Source organism: Mirounga leonina, unplaced genomic scaffold, assembly GCF_011800145.1.
Source record: "Mirounga leonina isolate KUSES-001 unplaced genomic scaffold, KU_Mleo_1.0 Mir_114, whole genome shotgun sequence".
NCBI lineage: Eukaryota > Metazoa > Chordata > Mammalia > Carnivora > Phocidae > Mirounga > Mirounga leonina.
The window spans coordinates 10,470,668-10,491,680 of NW_023270265.1; the positions used below are offsets into that span (position 1 = coordinate 10,470,668).

The window sequence follows — 21,013 nt, forward strand, 5'->3', positions numbered from 1 at the left end:
GCCTGGGCAGAAGTGCAGTCTCTGGGACAGTGGTCATGAGAGCCTCTGGGCTAGAAGCTCAGGGCAGCATCCAAGCCCTGGGTGGGGTGTGGGCTTTGGGACAAATCCAGAACTTGAACCAAGGTAGAGGCAGTCTTGGAAAACAGGGCCTTTGGGGCAACCTCCTGCACTGGGAAGTATGGGGAAAGTACCTAGCTGCTGGCAAGAGCCATACTGAGAAAGAATAGGAAGGTATGGCCAAACCTAGGGTTCCAGCAAATGTGGAGGTACTGGAAGTGACACCCATCCAGTGGGAGTGAGGCTTGGCCAAGTTCTACTGCATGAGGGAATGGCGGGGGCCAAGGGACTGCTGCCCAGCCATGCTGGGACAGGCCTGGCCTCTAAGCTGGCACAATTTTAAGCCTCCAGCTAAAGAGCTGGGAGGCAGGGGTTTCAGGTTAGGAGGACTCTCCCACTTCTGGGCCCTAAAAAAGGAATGGATAATCAACAGACGTGTCTCCAGGAAACCTGCAGGACAGTGTGTGTTTTTTCCTATGGTTGAGGTCAGACTTTCTAACTATATGAAATAACATGGTACTTTCCAGTCTGACAGCCCTGGGTCTGAATCCTGGTTCTGCTGCTTACGTGTGTGACTTTGGGCAAGAGACTAAGCCTCCCTGGGCCTCACTTCCCACATCAATACGTGGTATAAAAAATCAGTGCCGTGAAGGTGACGGGAGCTAATCTATGTAAAGCATCCAGCAGCAGCTTTGTGTCTGCTGATATAAGCTGAGGAGACAGTTGCTATTCTTAGAGGTATGAGAGCACCTTTGAGGATGTCCGCATGCTGGAGCACCATATCCTGGAGGCGAGGACTCCTGCTCGTGCTGACCTCCAGGATGTTTCCACCCACTGATAGGCCCTGGAGCCTCTCCTTTGTATGAAGAGAGGAGAGGTGGAGGAGGGCAGGGCAGATGCCACAGCTCTGGATCTGTGCAGCTGGGGACCCTGTGCGGAGCATCTGCATCCCAAAGGAGTCAGGAACCGAGGAGACTATCCCTAAGAGAACCTGTGGGACTCGGGACAGAGCAGCTGTCCCTCAGAGTCCAGCTGGCAAAATGTGACAAAAGCTGGTGCACAGCCAGAGCCTCCCACTTCTCTGAGGCCTTGTGCAATGCTGCTACTCTGAGGACAGGAAGCTTCGAGAGAAGCCAGGGTCAGCCCACCTAGTATGGATGTTGGCATCTGTTGGCAGGCAGTGATGCCTCTCTGACAGTCCTCAAGGGCCCTGGCCACAGGGGGAAGGACAGGGAGAATGGGGAGGTTGCCATGTGAGGACTGAGGCTGCCACAGGCCCGTGGAGAAGCTGCAAAAAGACAGATGTGAGTTTAAATCCTGAGAAGGATCACCAGCAGCAGAGCTGCCTGGAGGGACAATGAGGTTCTCTGGGGTTCACGGGGAAACCTCCACTCCATGTGCACCCAGATAAGAGGAGACAATCACCTCTCAGGGGTTTAATAAGAAAGCTTGAAACATTTAATAGGGGAAGGGAGTGGGGATTATAGCCTCATTCATGTAATAAACACTTGTGCTTGGTGCTGAGACGCTAGGGACACAGGGCTGGAAAAATAAGCCTGAAGCTCAGAATCACATGAGACTAGGTGGGAATCAGGATTCTGTAGCCTCCCTTTGTAGATGATAATAATAATGATTATAGGGTCATATGATTTTATATAGATTCTATTCCTTCTGGGTATGGCCCTTGCAACTCTACTTTCTAACAATCATTGATGCACAAGCCCTGGGATGTAGCCAATCTCCTGTTCCTCAGTGCTGATGGCACCAGGCTCTGAGGAGCACCAAGGACTGCTCAGGGGGACACAGACACCCACAAATAAAGGGTCACATCACCCACCAGGCTCTCATTGCCCCACCAGGCAGCTCTTTGGAGCCTCAAACTCAGGTGATCTCATTGGGGGTTTCCAGTAAGAGGAAGAAGAATACTTTCTGAAGGAGACACAAGAACACTGCAGAGCAGACATTTAGAGGAAACAATGGAATGAGAGCCTCTCTCGAGCGGTGCCTCCACCAGCTAGATGGGTGACGCTGCACAAGTCACTGTACCTTGTGGTTTTCAGCTCCCTCACCTGTAGAAAGCGTAGAATTCTACCTTTCTCCAACAGGATAGCACATGGGGCATGTTCTATGTAATTGTTACAGGGCTATATATAGGGAAAGAGTAACATTTATTGATTGCCAGCCACCATGTATAATAAGACAATTAATCAGACGGGCCAAAGCTCCACTGGCATCCCTTCCAGGAAGGATTGTGTCTTCCTGATTATTGTGTCAAGTTCAGTGCCCAGAACAGAGTAAGTGCTCATTAAAGAGTGTTGAATAAATGGGTCAAGCCAAGTTGAGTTAGGGACTAAAGGCCCACACTGCCCCCCGCCCCCGCCATGCCCAGCCTGAGCTGTTCAGCCCCAGTCTTCCTCTCTGTCTTGCTCCTCATCCCCTTCAGCCTCTCTGTGGCCCAGGCCATCCTCGCAGACAGCTATGTGCTCTCTGCAGTAGCGGTCCCAGGGCTGCGGTGCCGCCCGGGGACACCTGGGGGCCTTCCTGCGCTGAGGACAGCAGTGCAGCCCCCACGCCCTGCAGCTGCAAGGGGCCTGGGCTGCGCAGACGTAGGTGCCCACAGGCACCGCAAGCAACACAACACACAGGACCACTGTGACATGCAGCAGGCGCTCCCGTCCCTCCAGCTCGCCGTGGTCTCTGCCCGTCACAAAGACCACACACCGGCCCCTGCGTGCGGGCTGGCCCTCCAGGCTGAGGCATGCCTCGTATTTCGTGCCCGGCAGGAGGTCCTCCACAGTGTATGTGTTGATTCCGGGGCCGATGTGCACCACCTCCTTCCTGAGCGTTTCATCCGATGCAAGGTAGAGGGTGAACCATTTCTCCTCAGGGGCATCCGCCACTGCAAACCACTCCAGCAAAATCCCATGCACTGTCTGCCTGACGACCCGCAGGTCAACATAGGCATTGCCATCTGAAGGGGAAGAGGGAGAATGGGTTGCCGTCAGGGCCTGGGTGGGCTGGACGTGGAGGGAGATGACAAGGGTGCTCCTGCCGATGGAGTTCGAGGCCACACAGGTGTAATTGCCTCTGTCTACCAGGTGGACGGCAGGTATGACGAGTTCCGACAGAGCAGTATCTTCTGCAGTAGATGAAGTCAACACTGGGGGAGAGAGAGCAAAACAGGTCTGATAGACACGTCTCTGATAGCAAGCTGGACAGTGTTCAGCAATGCCAGTTATCTTTTTTAAGCTGGAAGTGACCATTTATTAAGAATATGTTTGGTGCCCAGTAGTGGCCTCTCAGCAACCCTGTAAGGTAAGTACCCCAGTTTTACACATAAGAGGTTGAGGATTGGAGTGATTAATCAGCTTGCCCATAAAGAGAGATGTTCAGAGACAGTGACTGACCTGGAACCGCATTCTTCTGCCTATGAAGACTCTACTTCCAAATTCACTAGCTGCTCCCACCAAACCACCGGAAGCCTTGCTGTGCTAACAGCATGGTTTTGAGGAGATCTCTTGCAACTGTGTGCTATTGTGAGCTTCAAGAATTGCCTTTTGGGGGTGCCTGGGTGGCTCCATTTGTTAAGCATCCAACTCTTGGTTTTGACTCAAGCCATGATCTCAGGGTTGTGAGGTCCAGCCCCGCGTTGGGTTCCATGCTCAGCAGGGAGTCTGCTTCTCTCCCTCTCTCTCTCCCTCTCCCTCTGTCCCTCCCCCAACTTGTGCTTTCTTTCTTTTTTTTTTTAAAGATTTTATTTATTTATTTGAGAGAGAGAGAATGAGAGACAGAGAGCATGAGAGGGAGGAGGGTCAGAGGGAGAAGCAGACTCCCTGCCGAGCAGGGAGCCCGATGCGGGACTCGATCCCGGGACTCCAGAATCATGACCTGAGCCGAAGGCAGTCGCTTAACCAACTGAGCCACCCAGGCGCCCCTTGTGCTTTCTTTCTAAAATAAATAAATGAATCTTAAAAAAATATTTAAAAGAACTGCCTTTTTACCTCCCAGATATAGAGAGGCTCAGAGCCTGGAGCCAAATGCCTGGATTCTATCTCTTACTAAGTATATGGTTTTGGACCAGTTGCTTAGATTCTCTTGGCCTCAATTTCCTCATTAATAAAATGGGATGATAATAGTACTCATTCCCTAAGTTTGATAGTGAGTGCTCAGTGTGAGCTGTTGTTATTACTGAAAGAGCACATATAACATGGTACCAAAGAAACTGACTACAGAGCATTAAAAAAGACATCTGCATGCATCCCACTGTTCTTCAAGATGCTACAACAATAAATCCTACGTTTCTACTTCACTGGTATTTAATCTCAACCCAATAAGATGTGATCAAAATGATAGGAAAAAGTCAACAGTTCAGTTTCTTAGGTATTTTTTCATCTTCCAGCGGCTTGTCACTACGCTAAACAAATATATGAGTAACTCACTGTATTTTACTATATTTTATTCAGGTATTTCTAGTTGACTTCTAGACAACTTTAAAGATACCTCAAGGGAGGCTATCCCTGGCCTTGTGATGTGTTCCAACCCTGCAGGGTAGCATTAAAGGTGATTCCAGCTGAGGTATGAAAACAGCATAGAGTTTCAGGGCATGAGAGGCAGGTTTGAATCTCTGTGGTGGGGCCCATGGAGGTCACTTCCTCACTCAGGGTCCCAGTATTACAACTTCAAGCCAATAAGGTCTGAACAACACAGTGGTGGGAAGTGTAAAATTCAGTCAATATCTAGGAATTCCCAATCTTGCCCACTAGTAATAATTACTCAGGAAAGGAGGGGGGGAGAAGAGGGAACACTTGTTAATATACATTATTCTCAGGCCCTCCCCTGGACACAGGGAATCTGAATCTACAGGGCAGAGGCCTGGAAATCTTATTTCAAACAAGATGAGTCTGCTCCAGCAATTTTAGGAAATAAATAATAGATAATCTCTAGAATCAGTCCTAGTCAGAAATTCTATGATTTAAAAACACACAGAATAGTGTTTTGCATCTAGGAGACTCTCAAAGAACATATTTGCATCTAGGAGACTCTCATATATAATTTTATAATATTTATACAGTATGTCAAGTCAACTCCAATATATATATTTGCATATGCATATATATTCCATAGAGATCTGCAAGCAACCATTTAAAATCATGCCAATAGTGGAACACTATCTTGGAAACTTACCTGTTGTGGTCGGTATAATTCAGGCCCATCCCAATCTAACCCTCACCCTGACTTCACTACTGGCCCAGTTCAGAAACTTCCTACTGAGGATAAGGTTGCTGTTGCTGTAAGACCTTACTATTCCCCCAGATACATTGAGAGGGCGCCTGTGGCTTACCATCGAATTCCCTCCACATGCTCAGGGGATAAGTCCATGCAATGGTTGGTGAAGGACTGGCTCGTGCCAGGCATCTCAGGGTCACATTCTGTCCCATCTGGATGGTGACGCTGGCAGTGGGGGTTGAGATCTGTGGCTTCATGCAAGCACTGAGTTCAGTTTCATGAAAAAGCTGCCCCACCTTGGAGAGAGGACGTTGGCACATCAGGTAGGAATTCACCAGGATGACCGGGATGCTGATGGACTTTACAAATTGGACAAGTCCCCTCAGGCGACAGTCACATAGCCAGGGGTTGTTGTGTAGTGCCAGCACCATGCTGGAGAAAATCTTGGCTCCACAGCCAGGCTGCAGGTGTTTCTGGTAGGCCAGCCAGTTCAAGAAGACACTCTTGGATACAACTGTAAGCCTATTGGAGGATAGGTCAAGGTAGGTCAGGTTGACCAAGAACTGAAGAGCTAGCTCAGGGAGCGCATCGATCCTGTTGTGTTTGAGATCCAAGACCCTCAGGACAGGAGTGGCTTGGAATGCTGTCCATGGTACTGAACGGAGTTTGTTCCCCTCCAGTCTCAGCTCTTTCAGTTCAGACAGGTGCTCCAGGGCTCTTAGGTGTATCACAGTGACATTGTTAAAATTAAGCCAAAGGTATTCCAACGTGCTCATGTTGATGAAGGACCCTCGGGGCAGTTCAAATAAGGGTGAATTTTCAATTCTCAACAGCTTTAACTCTTCAGGATGGTTCCTGGGGATCTTTCCCAAAGAGATAGATATGCACTGCATAGCCCTGTACAAAAACCACAAAAGCTTTAAGGTGAATATTGGGGGGGGGGGCGGGTGCCTGGGTGGCTCAGTCAGTTAAGCGACTGACTCTTGGTTACGCGCAAGTCATGATCTCAGGGTCCTGAGATCAAGCCCCGAACTGAGCTCCCACTCAGCGGGGAATCTGCTTCATCTCTCTCTTTCCCTCTGCCCCTCCCCCCACTCATGAGCACTCTCTCACTCTCTCTCTTTCTAAAATAAATAAATATATCTTTAAAAAAGGCGAACAACAGGGAAATGAGATCAGGTTTATTCTGGCATTAGATGTATGAATTAAAAGAAAAAATAGATGTTATTCACTTGAAATAAAAGAGACCCATTTTGGTAAAAGTGCACAGTTCTCCAAAGTTCAGCACCAACTAGAGATTTTGCTGACTTCCTGCCAAATCTAGGCCTGTTCCCGCTCCACATCATCCCCAAAGAAAGCCCATCCCCTACGACCTCCTGGCATCTTGGTAGCACAGCGCACCTGCTGAAACTGTCCTCTGAGCAGATACATCCTGGCAGACAGGATGGCTGAGCTTCATGTGAATCCAGAAAGAACAGAACTAGCAGGAAATAATGAGAAACTGAAGCCATATTCCTCTGTTAGAAACTACCTTGCAAGTTTTGAATAAGTATAGTCCAAGCTTCCGAGTGGCAAATCCTATTATTGGTAATCCATAGTGATGTAGGTCAGCACAACAGTGGCAAAGCCCCTGGATGCTCTGAGGTCTGTTATGGCCCAAATCACAAGCTCAATAAGACCCATGAAAAGGGAGCTATGTCTCTTAACTAAGATCACAAAATTCACCCTTTGTCTGGTTCTTAAGTCTGGAAAGCAAACTCTAAGCCAGTTGTCCTATTTAGCATTGATACTGCCTTCCCTCATTTTCTTACAAAATGATCTGAAAAACCAGCAGGTAATACTATCCTGAGCACTGTGGTTCAGGTTATTTGGCCAGAATTCATCTAATACTTCATCCATCACAATTGGCTTCTGAAAGCTCAAATTTTCAACCACTCTCTAGAAGTGAATACAGTTGGTGGGTGACAAAGATGTGACCACTCCCGTCACTGGCTTTCTCCCCACACCTCATGTGATGGATTTATTCCTATACTGCATTAAGACAGCTGCCTCTGCCACATGGATGAGCAGAGTCAGAGAAGCATCACGGTGCAGAAGTTAAACCACAAGATTGCATTTTCTGATTAAGCAAAAGTGTGTTTCTTATCCTGGATCTCACAACTTTCCCTGAATGCTGTGGATTTCACATGATAAAAATTAGAGACTTGTGTTTTAAGGTGAGATGTATGTGATTTTGGATACTTGCTCTGTCACTTCTTAATCATTCAACAAATATTTATTGACCATCTTCACACACTTTCTAGGTGCAAGGACTTCACTGGTGGGCAAAACTTTATAGATCCTGTGCCATGGGATGTTCTTTCTAGCTTATGCTTCCTTGTCTTGAGATCTTTGGAAGGTCACTTAACCTCCACGAGTCTCAGTTTCTTCTCTGCAAAGTGAGGAAATTAATAAATACTTTATAGTGTTTGTAGGAAACTTTGAGGCTATATAAAATAAAGTACCTAACATACAGTAGTTAGGTTAATTCCCTTCCTACACCAACAGACTCTTGAAGAGCAGCAAAGTCTACTTCCCTATTACTTGGGGTACTTCTTGGTGAATATTGACATTCCATGAGCTCCCCTAAGACTCATGATATACATTATATCCTACAAAAGGCCTCAAGGAAGAAAATCCGCTTAGTAGTTAGCCAGTGATGGGGAAATGGGTCACCAACTAAGCTGATTACACTCCAGGCTTTCCATCCAAGCCAGATATATTTGTTCAAGTTTCTTGTCTAGCTCTACAATCTGGCTAGATCTCTGCAATTCTTCTCAAGGTAAAAATCAAAACGAAGAGAGTGCAATGAGCACAAAGCTTGTGCTAGACATGATGTGCAGCCTAGCCCCCCTTCAAGGAATGGGTTGATGCTCAGCTGCAAAGATTGCTTGCATGCAATCATACCCTTCCCAAAGCAACCCATATACAAAAACTGAGGGTGAAGAGGACCCAAGGGCCTAGCTAGTTTGACCTGATGGGGGGCAACTCTGATCTTACTCCAGAGACTTGCACCAAGATTCTGTCAAGCTAGCTTTATGGGAAAAAAAAATGTGATTCCTGCCAAATCTAGGTTGGCCAAGATTTTGTCAAGCTAGCTTTTTGGGAAAAAATGTGATTCAATTCATTGCATCACAACCCACTAGTAAATTTTTCTCACCTCAAAATATAAGGACCTAAAGTGATCTCCATTCCCACAATTTCTTCTCTATTCATCATGTGTTATCTTCTTCCAGTGAATCCAGTTGAACCTAACCTTCCATCGGTTTGCTGAAAGCTTAAGAACATCCACTGGCATGTCATCTATGGAATTATGCAGGCCACTTCTGCACTGCTCCTTCTCCTCTTCTGGCCCCTTCATCTTCTGGTTTCCTTATTTGGCATATGGGCACAGGGGTGTAGCTGCATTGCCAATTAAGGCAAGAGACTGGGACAATTAAATCTGGGTTATGTCATTTACTTTGAATAACTAGTGGTTAAGTGGTGTCCCTAAACTCAAGAGATTTAACAACAAGGGGAAGAAGTTTGAGAATATGACACCCTCATCTCCCTGCAGGATGTTTTCAGGAACTTGGCTCTTAGAGTTATTGGTAGAGATAGTCGTGGGAGAAGGGGTCACTCTGTTTATGAAACAATTAGATATAAATAGCTTCTTGGTGGTGGTTCCCTGGCTAGTCTTAATAGAACCTTAATAAGATGGTTTTCTATCTATTCATTTGGAAAATGCTACCCCAACATTAATAGAGCTTCGGGATGGCTTAGAGAACTAGGTGACATATCAGGAAGCAGACACACTATCTTTCCTCTTTCTCAAGCTGGTGTTCTTCCCTCACTCCTCCCTCTGCTGTCAACCACATATGAGATGTCTTCCTGGCTACCCATGCTCTGTGACATGCCTGTGATAGACACACAGATGACTACATTCCCAAGCTCTCTTGAAATAGGCAGGCTATGTGACTGATATTCTGGCTAATGAAATGTTAGAGGAAATAATGTTTTAAAAGCCCCTACATGATTCTCTAGTTTCTCTTTCCCCTTGTTACAGCACTTGTTGACATTCCAGGTGGTGGAGTCTTCACCAACCTGGGTCCCTGAGTGAATAAATGGAGCAGAGCCCTCCCTCCAACCATATTTCCCACAGACTCAAGAGACCCTGTAAAAACAGGGTTAAATCTTTCTATGCTAAGCCACCAAAATGTGGTAATTGTTAGTATAGCATAAGCCTAACCTATCCTGACTACAATGCCTTTGCAATTAAATACCATGTTCAAGTACTTTTGAGTTTATTTTTGTCTCTACTGGATTACATGATAGTTAAAGCAAAAATTTCCAGCTCTAAGACCTCTAAACACACTGTTCACTGAGTCCCTTGAATGATAGCCTAATTTCAGTAGCCTAAGTCTACTTTCCAGGATGCAATTTCTGTTACTTGCCTTTTGTACCCTGCAACGTACATGTGTAATTTGAGATAAGTGACATCAGACATACCCCCTGCCTAGGTCAAAAGGAATATAACCATGTTGCAGTCAGAAAAAGACATGATGGAGATGCCACAATTCCAATCAATCTCCAAACAAGGCTTCCAAGGACAGCATGCTGTAAGATCACCATGGTGTAGACTGGACTTCATCACTGGGAGACCAGAAATTATTTTCCCTGGACTCTAAGCAGGTTTTCAGGGACCAACTTATACTAACCAGACTCATATACCAAAAGACCGATATATAAATCAGACATCATTTTATTTTTTTACAATGGGAATTGATTTTTTTTCCAGTTACATGAGTATTCATGAGCATAAACCAGGATGGTTCTTCTCTACAAGAGCAAACCAAGGAAAACAGAACACACAAAGGAAGACTGACAGATGGATATTAGGAGGCTGACCATCTTGGGGGTCATTCTATCCAAACCACCAAAGGAGGTCTTAATGAATCATTGAAAAGTTTGAATTCTCTCTCTTCCTCTCTCTTTCTTTCTCTCTCTCTCTCTCACACACACACATTCAAGTGATATTGGATAAATACTAACAAATTCTTACTTTCAAGTTCCTGAATTTTCCTCAAACAAGGTTTAATAAAACTGGATGTTAGTTGCCTTTGGGCCAATAATTTCTCAATCTTGAGTGGCTCAGCCAATCACTTAGAGGAAATATTTTCACCATTTCAATAGGTGGTTGATTTCACCTATTGCATTTATATTTGTTCTAATTTAGGGAGTGCCTGTCAGTCTCAAATATCAAACAATCAGACTTGAGTCTTGGGTCTCAACAGCAGAAATACCTTGATAAATCTGCATCATGGGTTGGAAAACTGCAGCCTGGGAGCCAAACCCGGCCTGCCACCTGTTTTTGTAGATCACATTTTATTGGAATACAGCCATGCCCATTAAATTACATATTGTCTGCAGCTGCTTTCACATTCCATCAGAGGAGTTGAGTAGTAGTCACAGAGCCTAAACTATTTACTGATTTTCTCTACAAAATATATGTTTGTTGACCCATGATGTAGACAGTGGTTTTGTCATCTTCCAACCAAATAATTTCTCTTACCAATGGCTATGGCCCATAAGTTATAGTCAGATGTACCCTTCAGGTGAAGGGCAGAAAATATCCATATATGGAAATTCCATGCTCATCTGGACTGGTGGACTTATAGTTCCTATGGTTTTCAATGACTTGGAAAAATCCATTTCCATAGTGAACCTGCTGTAGATTACACTGCAGAGACAACACTGAATAAAGAACCTCAGCCTGGCAGAAAGTTATCATAGACTTAGACCCTCCAAGAAAAATCAATCAGTACTTTCTATAAATTATTCAACTCATCGGGCTTCAGTTTTTTCATCTGTAAAATCAAGTGGCTCAGCCTCCATGATGGGTTGTTATAAAGATCAAATGAGAGAAAACAGGAAAATATGTTGTAAGGTCGTATGTTACAAGGTCTTTTGTAAATATGAGAGGGAGTACAGTAGCTTTAGAAATCACTGCATTGGGGCACCTGGGTGGCTCAGTCAGTTGAGCGTCTGACTCTTGGTTTCGGTTCAGGTCATGATCTCAGGGTCCTGGGATTGAGCCCCAAGTCGGGCTCTGCACTCAGAACAGAGTCTGCTTGTCCCTTTCCCTCTGCTCCTCCCCCTGCTCGCTTTCTCTCTCTCTCTCTCCCTCTTCTCTCTCTCTCATAAATAAATAAAATCTTCAAGAAAAAAAATCACTCCATCACACTGTTTCATATCTGGCAAAGGTTAAACACAATATGGGGCCTCTTAGTTGATACCAGCAAAATAGTTGCCTTGGATCACTTGCTGTCCCCAAATTTCTGCAGTTGTTATCTAAAGGCCTTAGTACCAAACACCCTGGATGCTCCCCTTGTCAGAGCCCAGTCCTGCAGACAAGACACAACATTGACCCTTTTGCTGGGAACATTCACCTTCACTTGTGCGCAGAGACAATATCTCAGCACTTTCCCAGTTTTAAGCAAACTGAACAGGAATCCCACTTTAAAATGGCTTCTCAAATAACTGGGAAGGCCCTGAGACCACCTCAGGAACCCAGATAAGTTTCAGTCAAATAACAAAGGCTGCTACATGGGGACAGAGGTGAGCTGTATGCCCCACAGCATTGAATGTCCTATGCCACCCACCATGAAGGATCTCTCAGACTCAGATTCCTCCAGTCTGACATTCTGAGAGTAAACGAGCAGGAGTCTCTTTGGCATCATCCAAACCTCTAGAATTTATTGAAAATCAAATGATTATGTAGGCAGAATGGCACTCAGAGAAAAAAATGGTAGAATCCCTAAGCGTATACAGTGAGAGCACAGCGTGTGTTTCTGCGTGTATATGACTGTACAGATGTGGCTAAAACATAAAGAGGTTGCGTGTGTGAGTGTCTACAAGCTAGCATAAATGGAATCCAGATGCCAGAGAGGGGAGTGGTAAGGACTGTCAACTCTGGAACCAATTCCTGGTCCAGATTCCAGAGCTGCTGTGGACAATGTAGTAGGATCAGACCACTGCTCGGCACACTATTTCCTGCCCCGCCATCACCTCCCTGGGGGAGCTGTCCTTGTCTGCTCTGTGAAAGTTGGCTTTGGCCATGGGACTTGCTTTGGCAGATAAGATAGGGGCGGCAATGGCAGTGTGCCAGTTCTAAAGCCGAGAACTTAAGAGACGTCGCTTATTTTTGCTCATTCCTCTGGTATCATCCGACCCCTCCAAGAAAGAAGTCTGTCCCAAGTAACCACTGACCCTCCATCCTGGGCCTCAAATAGAACTCATGGAGCAGAGCCACCCCGGTCAACCCGCAGACCTGTCATTGTGTGAAAATAAGGGCTTGTTGCTGTATACCACTGAGATCTGGCTGTTATTTGTTACACAGAAAAAACTGACAGATACAGGCAAGTTGGTTAATCCCCCCGTTTCTTCTCCAGGAAAATGGGGAGAACACGTAGGGCCTGCTGCGAAGGGCTGCGATGAGAATGGATTAAGCTAATGTACATAAAGCACTTGGAACACTTCCTGGCACACCGTAAGTGCTTAGTAAGTTAGCAGTCGTCGCTGCGTGTAAATGTATGAGGAGGAATCAGGTACCCGAGCCGGCAAGAGTGGGTGAGTGTGGACTCGGGTGTCCGGGTAAGCAGGTGGGAGGAGCAGAGGGAGAGGGGACGGCAGCAGGTGTGCGGGCATCTGGAGGGAGCGCCCCCCTCAGCAGAAGTACTCATTGATCCGCCGGCCCCCCCTGGCGCCCAGGACCTGAGAGTCCGTGCTGGACCAGGCCGAGAGGAGCCTGTCGGCCTCACTGAGGCTGTGCTGGGACAGCTCCTCGGAGCCGTCCTCACTGTGGCCCAGCCTCTCCAGGTTGACGTAGGCACCGGCGGCCTCGGCAGAGCCCCCCGTGGGGCACTTGGTGCAGCGCCGCTGCAGAGCCCCGCAGCATACGAGCAGGGTGAGGGGCAGGGCGATGACGACAGCCACACTGATCACCACCACGTTGATGAGCCGCTGGGTGGCCTCGGCGTCTACCACCTCGTCCGTGGAGAAAATGACACACTGCTCCTTCTGGGGCACCAGGTCCCGCACACAGACACACGCCACGTACTTGGTCTTGGGCACCAGCCCACGGATGGTGACGCTGGTCTTCCCAGGCGGCACAACCACCCGCCGCATGCTGCGCTGCCCAAAGACCGCATAGAGGACACTGAAGGTGGTCGTGTTGCCGGCCTGGGGGGTCTTCCACACCAAGGTCACGCTCTCGTAAGTGTCTCCCACCACCTTGAGAGACCTCACCATTCGGGCCTCCTGGCGTCCTGCCTGCCCACTTGAGCGCCCTCCTGGGATCCCCATCTGTAAGTGCTGGAGGGTCAGCTCCCCCTTCATGTTGGGCACAGGGGACCTGGTGGCCAGGACAGCAGGTCTGGGGATGTCAGGGACATGCCTGGCCACCATCTTGTTGTACGCAGCAGCTTCTGCCCCCTCGCCGGTACTTGTCCACGGTGCCCCTGGGCTCCCACTCCGTTCCGTGGAAGCCTGAGGTTCAGTGATGGCCAGGGAGATGACAGTCTCAGAGACTCCCAGGAAGTTCTTGGCCTGGCAGATGTAGTCTCCAGAGTCAGCGGGGGACAGAGCAGGCAGGCCCAGCAGCGTCCAGCTCGTGCCATCGCTGGAGACTTCCTGGTGCACTGCAGGGAAAGAGGCGTAAGTGGGAAAATGAATGGGCTCATCGGCCCCTAGCCTCCTGCCAGGGCCAAGTTCACAGCCCTTGGACTGTGCATACTCGTGTGTACGCAGCAGACCTTGTCATCCCAAGAAAACACTGAGAGTCATTCAACTGTTCTTAGATCAGCCAAGGGGATCAAGATCACCGGGGATCAAAGTGGGGAGACCTAGGTTCAGGCCAAGTCTAAAGACGGTCTGCCTTCTAAATCTGAGGTCGTCAAGCAATATTCTTCAGGACCCTGGAGTCCTACAGAACGGACTCCTCGAGGCAGTAGACAGCGCTTGGGGGGTGGGCTGGGGGTTTAGGTGCATCAGGTGAACATGAGGCAGAGGCCCAGATGGAAGTTCATGACCACCCTGTCCAGACCCACTGCCACCCCAATCCCAGCATTTTCAACTCTGTTTTACATAATGGAGATCCTGGTCCAGTTTTGTTTGTGAATTGATTTCAAACTCAGTCTTAGAGCAACACTTGCCAACCTAATTGAAGGAGACGCCAAAGAAAGTAACGAGAGACATGAGGTTTTCTGGTCAGGCGCTAAGAAATGATTGCTCCTCAACCCCCTTTCTGCCCATAGGTGGGCCGTGACTCCTGCAAATCCCACCAACCCGGGCCAGAGATGAACCATCTCTGTCTACACAGCAAAAAGACCACAGGCTCTGCACTATAAGCCAAGCATTTAGCCTCTCAAAATCTGTTTACTTACAAAACAAGAAGGATAATCAGGTTGTTCTTTAAAGTTCAATGACACTGTGTGCGTAATATACTTAACACATGAGGAGCTCAAGAGATGGTAACTCATATGGTTAATTACTCCTCGTGATACTGGCTTAACAATTACAACTTGGACACTTACTCTAAATACTAAATATACTAAGAGTATCTTCCACCAAAATGGCAGCATCTTGTTCCTCCCAGGGTGGGCCCAGATAGAGTGGCTCCTGGAACATGTAGGACAGGTTGAGAGCCACTGTCCCCCGACCTCCCCCGACTCAACCTGCACAGTCCCTGTGGCTCACACACCTGTGCCGTTGAGTGGGTGCCCGTTGGCTCTCCTCCAGCTCATCTCTGGCCCAGGGATGCCGGTGGCCCCACAACGTAGCAACACCGCACCGCCCAGTGGAGACCTGACGCTGGTCACCCCTGGGCGGAGCTCGGGACTCTGGCACTTCCTCAGTTCCAGCTGGCTGAAGTCCACTCCGGCCAGGCTGCGTGGGCTGGCGCACTTTAGCCTGGCCTCTATGAAGGCCAGATGTGGGGCCCAGCCTTCCAGGAAAAGGGCCAGGTCATAGAGGCGGCAGTCGCAGGCCCAGGGGTTGTCCTGCAGCCCTGCAGGGGAGAAAAGGAAGGCAAGCGGTGAGCAGTGGATATTCAGCTCCCCATGGCCAGCTCCTCTTCCCCTTCAGGGAGGACAAGGCATGTCCTGAGCTCAGAGTCAGCAGAACTGGCCTTCAGTTCGAGCTCCTTGCCTCGCTAGTTGTGGAACTTTAGGCTGGTTCTTAATCTTGAATGATAGCAGTACTTCCCTTTCAGAGCTGCTATAAGCATCAATAAAGATAAATCACACTAAGCATTTGGATCAGCCATGCAGCATGCTGACAAAATCGGCAATTCCTGCTGCCATTCTTGGACTGATCCTTTCAGGCTACTGGTCAGGCAGTGAGTTTCAGCAATACCTGCCATATGCCAAAATCCATTTCTCAAACTGTTTCATGACCCCTGACCCTTGACCTCTGTCCTCCCAGCTTATGTGACACTTTCAGCATCACCCCAGCAATGAGGGTGACTGTTCTGGGCCATGGTCCCTCTGGCACAAGCTCAAAAGGGGAGGAGTGAGGAGGCCAGGAAATCAAATCCTATGTCATATCCAGCCCTCTTTACTTTAAAATTGAACTTCTTTATAGAGATGAAAGTAGGTCACTGTACCCACCCTGCCCAAGAACCTTCTACAGATAGAGGGCTATCATGTGTCCTCACTTCTACGACACAATTCCTTTTTATATGTTTCCATTTCTGAAATATGAAATGAATTCATTTAATGTGGTGTCTTTTTATCCTCCAAAGACTGTTATTAAATTCAATAGTATGTCTGAGAATCAATGGCTTATGATTTATTTACATACATATATTTGATACAGTTGGAAGGGGAAATGTCAAGGGTTGGGGTTGGGGGGTTAGATTCATCTGCTTGTACATCCATGACTCTCAGGTCCTTCTGAACACTAGCTGGGAGGATGCCAGCTCCTTTCCCCACCCATCCTCAACCCATCCCTCTGGTAGCTGCTACCCTGTGTCACTGATTAAATGCATTTAATGATACATCTGCACCCCAAGAATCATCACTGTCCCATTGTGGTGGTGAGCTAGCTGGCTTTCACCTGTTGTAACAGAGTCCCCAAAGAATTAATGCAAACAGCAAAGTGAAATGACAGGGAAAGGTTTACCCCTTAAACTGGCAAAAATTAAACGTTCCAACCCTTTTCATTATTAGCCTCATGAGAGAAGAGATTTTCATCTATCTTCTTTTCTGCTCTATCCCCAGCACCTAGAACTAAGACCCCACATTGATAGGCAATATACTTTCAGAGTGAGAACACCTGCATGGGTGGTCTCATGGACTACTGATGGGGTGTGAGAACTGGCCCAGCCACTTGGAGACTATCAGACTGATATCAAAATGTCTAATGTGCACACTCCATTACCTAGGATTCCCCTTTTCAGTTCCTATCCTAGAGAAACATTTGTCTGCGTGCACAAGGATGCATTTTCAAGAATGTTCTCTGTGTCATCATAAGTGTTAGTAAAATAATGGAAACAATCTAAAGGTCCATTGAAGGGAGAATGGCTAAATTAACTGTAGTATAACTCTACTATGGAAAATTATGCAGTTTACAAAAAATGAAATTGATCCATTTGCAGTAACTTAGATCTCCAAGACATATTTTTGAATGAAAAAGTTAGTGCTGGTTAATATACACAATATGCTCTATACAATATGAAATTTTATGCAAAACACAGGCAGAATTTCTATGTGCATATATATATGCATGTAAATGCATTCTAAAAGATAGGGAACATGCAAATAAACATAACAGTAGCTACCTGTTAGAAGGGGGAGTAGGAATTAGAATCAGAAGAAGGAGCAAAAGAGTCTTTAGCTTTTTCTGTAAAGCATATATATATATTTTAAAGGGCATTTAGTCAAATTTTATTTTCAAATAACCAATTTTTTCCATGTAAATAGTATCCTATACACTATCCTTCATCAGATGAGAAAGTCTGCAGGGTGGATGGAGCTGAAATGGGGCTTGCTGTTCCCTGCCCTGCTTCCAGGCAGTAAGACCTCTAAATATTCCCTCCTCCTGAGATTCTCCTGGGCCTTAGGGCAGGAGCTGCCCCAAACCATTCTAAGATTGCTACAGCCCCTGGTACTGAACCCCCTATGAGCCAAGGCTCCAGGCACACCCTGCTAGAAGGTCTCTCTTCTACTACTACCCATCCACTCCCTACCACCCACCCTCTGCCACCATCCCCTCATAGGACAGAGGAAAGAGAACCAGTCTATCTGACATGAGCCTTAGGCCCAAACCACTACTTACTAACCCCTAGACTGTGCCTGCCACATGTACCTACCGTGAGCTAAGGGCTGTCTTTTTACCCACAACTCCAACCTTTTGAGATAGGTATTATTATCATTCTCTCTTTACAGAAGGGAACCAAGGCACAGAGAAGCTAAGCAATTTCCCCAGGGACACACAGCTAGTAAGAGGCAGCGCCAGGATTTGAACCGGCAGCAGCTTGAGCTCCAAAGCGGCCAGTGTGTGCCTCTCACCCAGTCTTCACTGGAACCCCCAAGGCAGGCGAGATTTCTATTTTTCAGGTAAGGAACAGAGACTCAGAGAGGCTTAATAATTTGCCTAAGACTCCCGCCCCCCTCCCCGCCCCGAAGCTCCCCAAGGTGACTCCAAGCGAAGGATGCCGCGCCTTACCTAGCACCAGCCTGGCGCGGTGGCCGGGAAGGAAGGGCCCGGTCTGCAGGTGAGCCCAGGTGGCCAGCAGCTCCTGCGGGAGCCTCATCAGCTGGTTGTTGGAGAGGTCGAGGAAGGTGAGGTTCCCCAGGAAGCGCGCGGCCTCGGGCGGCACGGCGGAGAGCCGGTTGGCCTGCAGGTCCAGCAGCCGCAGCTGGGGGGCGTCCTTGAGCGCCGCCCAGGGGAAGGCGGCCAGGCGGTTCCCGGGCAGGCGCAGCTCGCGCAGGCGGCGCAGGCCCCGCAGCATCAGGGCGCTGAGCTCGCTGAGCGCGTTGTAGGGCAGCCACAGCTGCTCCAGGCGGCCGAGCGGCCTGAAGGCCTCCCCGGGCACCCTGCGAATGGCCGTCCGCTCCAGGCGCAGTCTGGAGGTGTCCGGAGGGACGGACGCGGGGGGCAGGGTCATGTCCGGGTCGCTGCACACCACCGTCCTGGTCACAGAAATGGGGGACATTGGAGCCACGGTCCTGTCGGGTCCGAGATCCTCCCCCGCTCCCTCCCGGACTTCCCTTCACGAGGCCTCCTGGTCTGCACGGAACACCGAGCCCCGGAACCAGGCTCCGAGCTGCGGTGGGCTCTGGACATGGGCCAGGAACAAGCAGCCTCCTGATTTCCCTTCGCGGGCGGGTGGGGGACGGTTCTTGCTTTCAGACCCTTGCGCGGGGGTCCCAGAGGGCCCTTTGGTCTCTTCACTGGCCTGAAGGACTCAAGCTTAAACTGTTATCTCCCATTACAGCGCACACCGCCTGCTGTGCACTAAGAATGAATAGTGTTCATAAATCCCGAGATCATTTTGTGCATTGCAGCACGGCACATAGGTGTTAAAAGTGTTCCTTTGTTAAATTAAACCTCCGTTTTGGTGACTGCTTTGGCTTATCTTCATTAAAAATATATAAATATATATATATATATATTTATCTCAGCGGGCGTCAGAAATGGAAGCCAAACACTGGGTACCTCAGGACTCCCCTGACCCAGGGACCAGAGATGATTAAAGCGTTTAAGAGCTAGGACTTTGCACCCCGCAGTTGGATTCACATCTGGGCTCTCTGTTTGCTGGCTATGTGTCCTTGAGTATATTACATAACTTCTATTTCCTCAGTTTCCAGTAATAGACTCCACCTCACAGGGTGGTTTGGGGGGTTAAATGAGGTCATGTTGTGTACCCGCTCTGCCTATCTGTCACTGGTAGGAGTGCAATGCTATTTATTGACCATTATCACAAATTTTGGTATTCCAGCACTGCAAGCTCCTTGCAATGATCCCTCAGCCCAGACAGTAACTTCCTAAACCTTGTTCTATTAAGCACTGGGTTTTAAGACCAGGTCTGTCACTGATGCTGTGTGACTTCGAGCCCTGTGCTTTCTGTTGGAGGTAGGGGCAGGAGAGGCTCTTCATCATCCTGGTCACACTGTCTGTCACCATGGGCTATCTCCTGGCCTGCTCAGGGCTCAGCCCTGGCTTTCCTTGGGGAGAGGATCCTTACGTCTGCTGATCCATACGAGTTAGAGCATCAGAGACTTAGGTCAAGAATGGAGTTCTTCTTGTTTTTCAGACCACATGGGGTGTCCTTTCTTGGGGGTGCCTCTCCATTCTCTCCATCCCCTCGCACCCAGTCAACACAACACCCATTGCCAGGATCATTGTAAGAGTCACACTGATAACTTGCTGCCCTGATCAGAAGACGAGGGGAGAAAGGGAGAATGCAATGCCAAAATGTTGAAAAGATGGTAGGAAAGGCCCTGAGCCGGGAGCTAAAATCCCTGAGCAAGTCAGGAAATGCAGTGGTCATTAGTGGATAAGTTAAAGATGTCAGGAAAAAGATGGTGTAAAGACTGCCAGAGAGAAAAGGAAGAGTGAGCCATGGTGGAAGAGCGAGGGTCCACAAATCACAGTGGCTTTGGAACATCCCACGGAAGGGGAGGAGGAGAGGATGGAGATGCCCTCGGGGCTCAGGTGGGGCTTGGAGAAGTGAAAGAAAAGGCTGAGGATGGAGGGGTGCTTGCTTGCATGGAATGGGCACTCCTGGGCTTTCAGAGAGCCCATAGAAATGGGTTGAGGCCAAGGCTCCTGGGGGCTGGGCCAGAGGAGCCCCAAAGTGGGGAAAGCATGAGGAGGCAGGTGGTCGCATTATGGGTGGGGTGGTAAGAAATACCTGGGACGTGATTGTGTACCCCCAGGAGCTGAGGCAAGAGAATGGAAGAGGCCTGGGAGAAAAGGGGCTGGGGAGATATAGGGAGGATGGTGGAATGGGAGGAAGAAAGGAAGGAGAGGAAAAGAAAGAGGGAAGGGGGAGACCTCCCCTGCCCTTCAGAGGGTTCCTCGCCACCAGGATCATGGAAGATAACTCAGGACGGATTTCTTGGAGTGGGCACTCTTGTGCCCCACCCCCGCCCCCATGTGTAAAGGGACTTGGTACTTCCCACGCCCTGCTGGCTGCAGGACAATGCAGAGCAGACCAGCCCCCTAGGGCACCGGGTCTCAAGGGCCCAGAAGATGGAGGTCTCACCCAGCCATATTCTGGGGGCCCAGCATCCAGCCCTCCCAACCCAGCCTAGCTGCTACAGAGACGGGGGGGGGGGGCTACCGATCCCACACACCTGGTGCCGTACCTGGCCTTGCTGCCATCACCCAGGATGTGGAGGCTGCAGCTGCATTGAGAGGGGCAGGAGCCCTGGGCTTGGGGGTGCCCCCAGAGGGCCAGGAGCCAGAGCATGCCCACTGCCGCCCTCATGGCTCCTGGCTCCTCTGTAACCCGGACAGGGGCCTGTCCCTGGACTGCTCTGCCGTCCCAGCCCAGGAAGCCCAACAGCTGCCCACTGGCTCATCAGCCCCCCCCACACACAACCCCTCCCGAGGCCATCGGATAAACAGGGACAGGCTGGGGATTAGGGAGGGGAGCCCTGGGCACAGCACTCAGCGGCTTATTGCTCCTGGAATCACCCAGTCC

The 21,013-nt window shown here is 48.8% G+C and overlaps 2 protein-coding genes across 2 annotated transcripts; both read right to left on the bottom strand.

The window, feature by feature from the left end:
- Nucleotides 1-2,456: 2,456 nt before the first annotated feature.
- LRIT2 (leucine rich repeat, Ig-like and transmembrane domains 2) lies at nt 2,457-6,794 on the bottom strand. The gene is made up of 3 exons (XM_034987039.1): nt 6,685-6,794; nt 5,399-6,180; nt 2,457-3,217 (listed from the first exon to the last, which is right to left on the bottom strand). The coding sequence occupies exons 1-3, from the start codon at nt 6,792-6,794 to the stop codon at nt 2,457-2,459; spliced, it is 1,653 nt and encodes a 550-aa protein (XP_034842930.1).
- Nucleotides 6,795-12,859: 6,065 nt separating this feature from the next.
- Nucleotides 12,860-20,797, bottom strand: LRIT1 (leucine rich repeat, Ig-like and transmembrane domains 1). The gene is made up of 4 exons (XM_035020291.1): nt 20,676-20,797; nt 18,028-18,494; nt 15,062-15,367; nt 12,860-14,000 (listed from the first exon to the last, which is right to left on the bottom strand). The coding sequence occupies exons 1-4, from the start codon at nt 20,795-20,797 to the stop codon at nt 13,027-13,029; spliced, it is 1,869 nt and encodes a 622-aa protein (XP_034876182.1). The 3' UTR covers nt 12,860-13,026.
- Between the last annotated feature and the right edge of the window lie 216 nt (nt 20,798-21,013).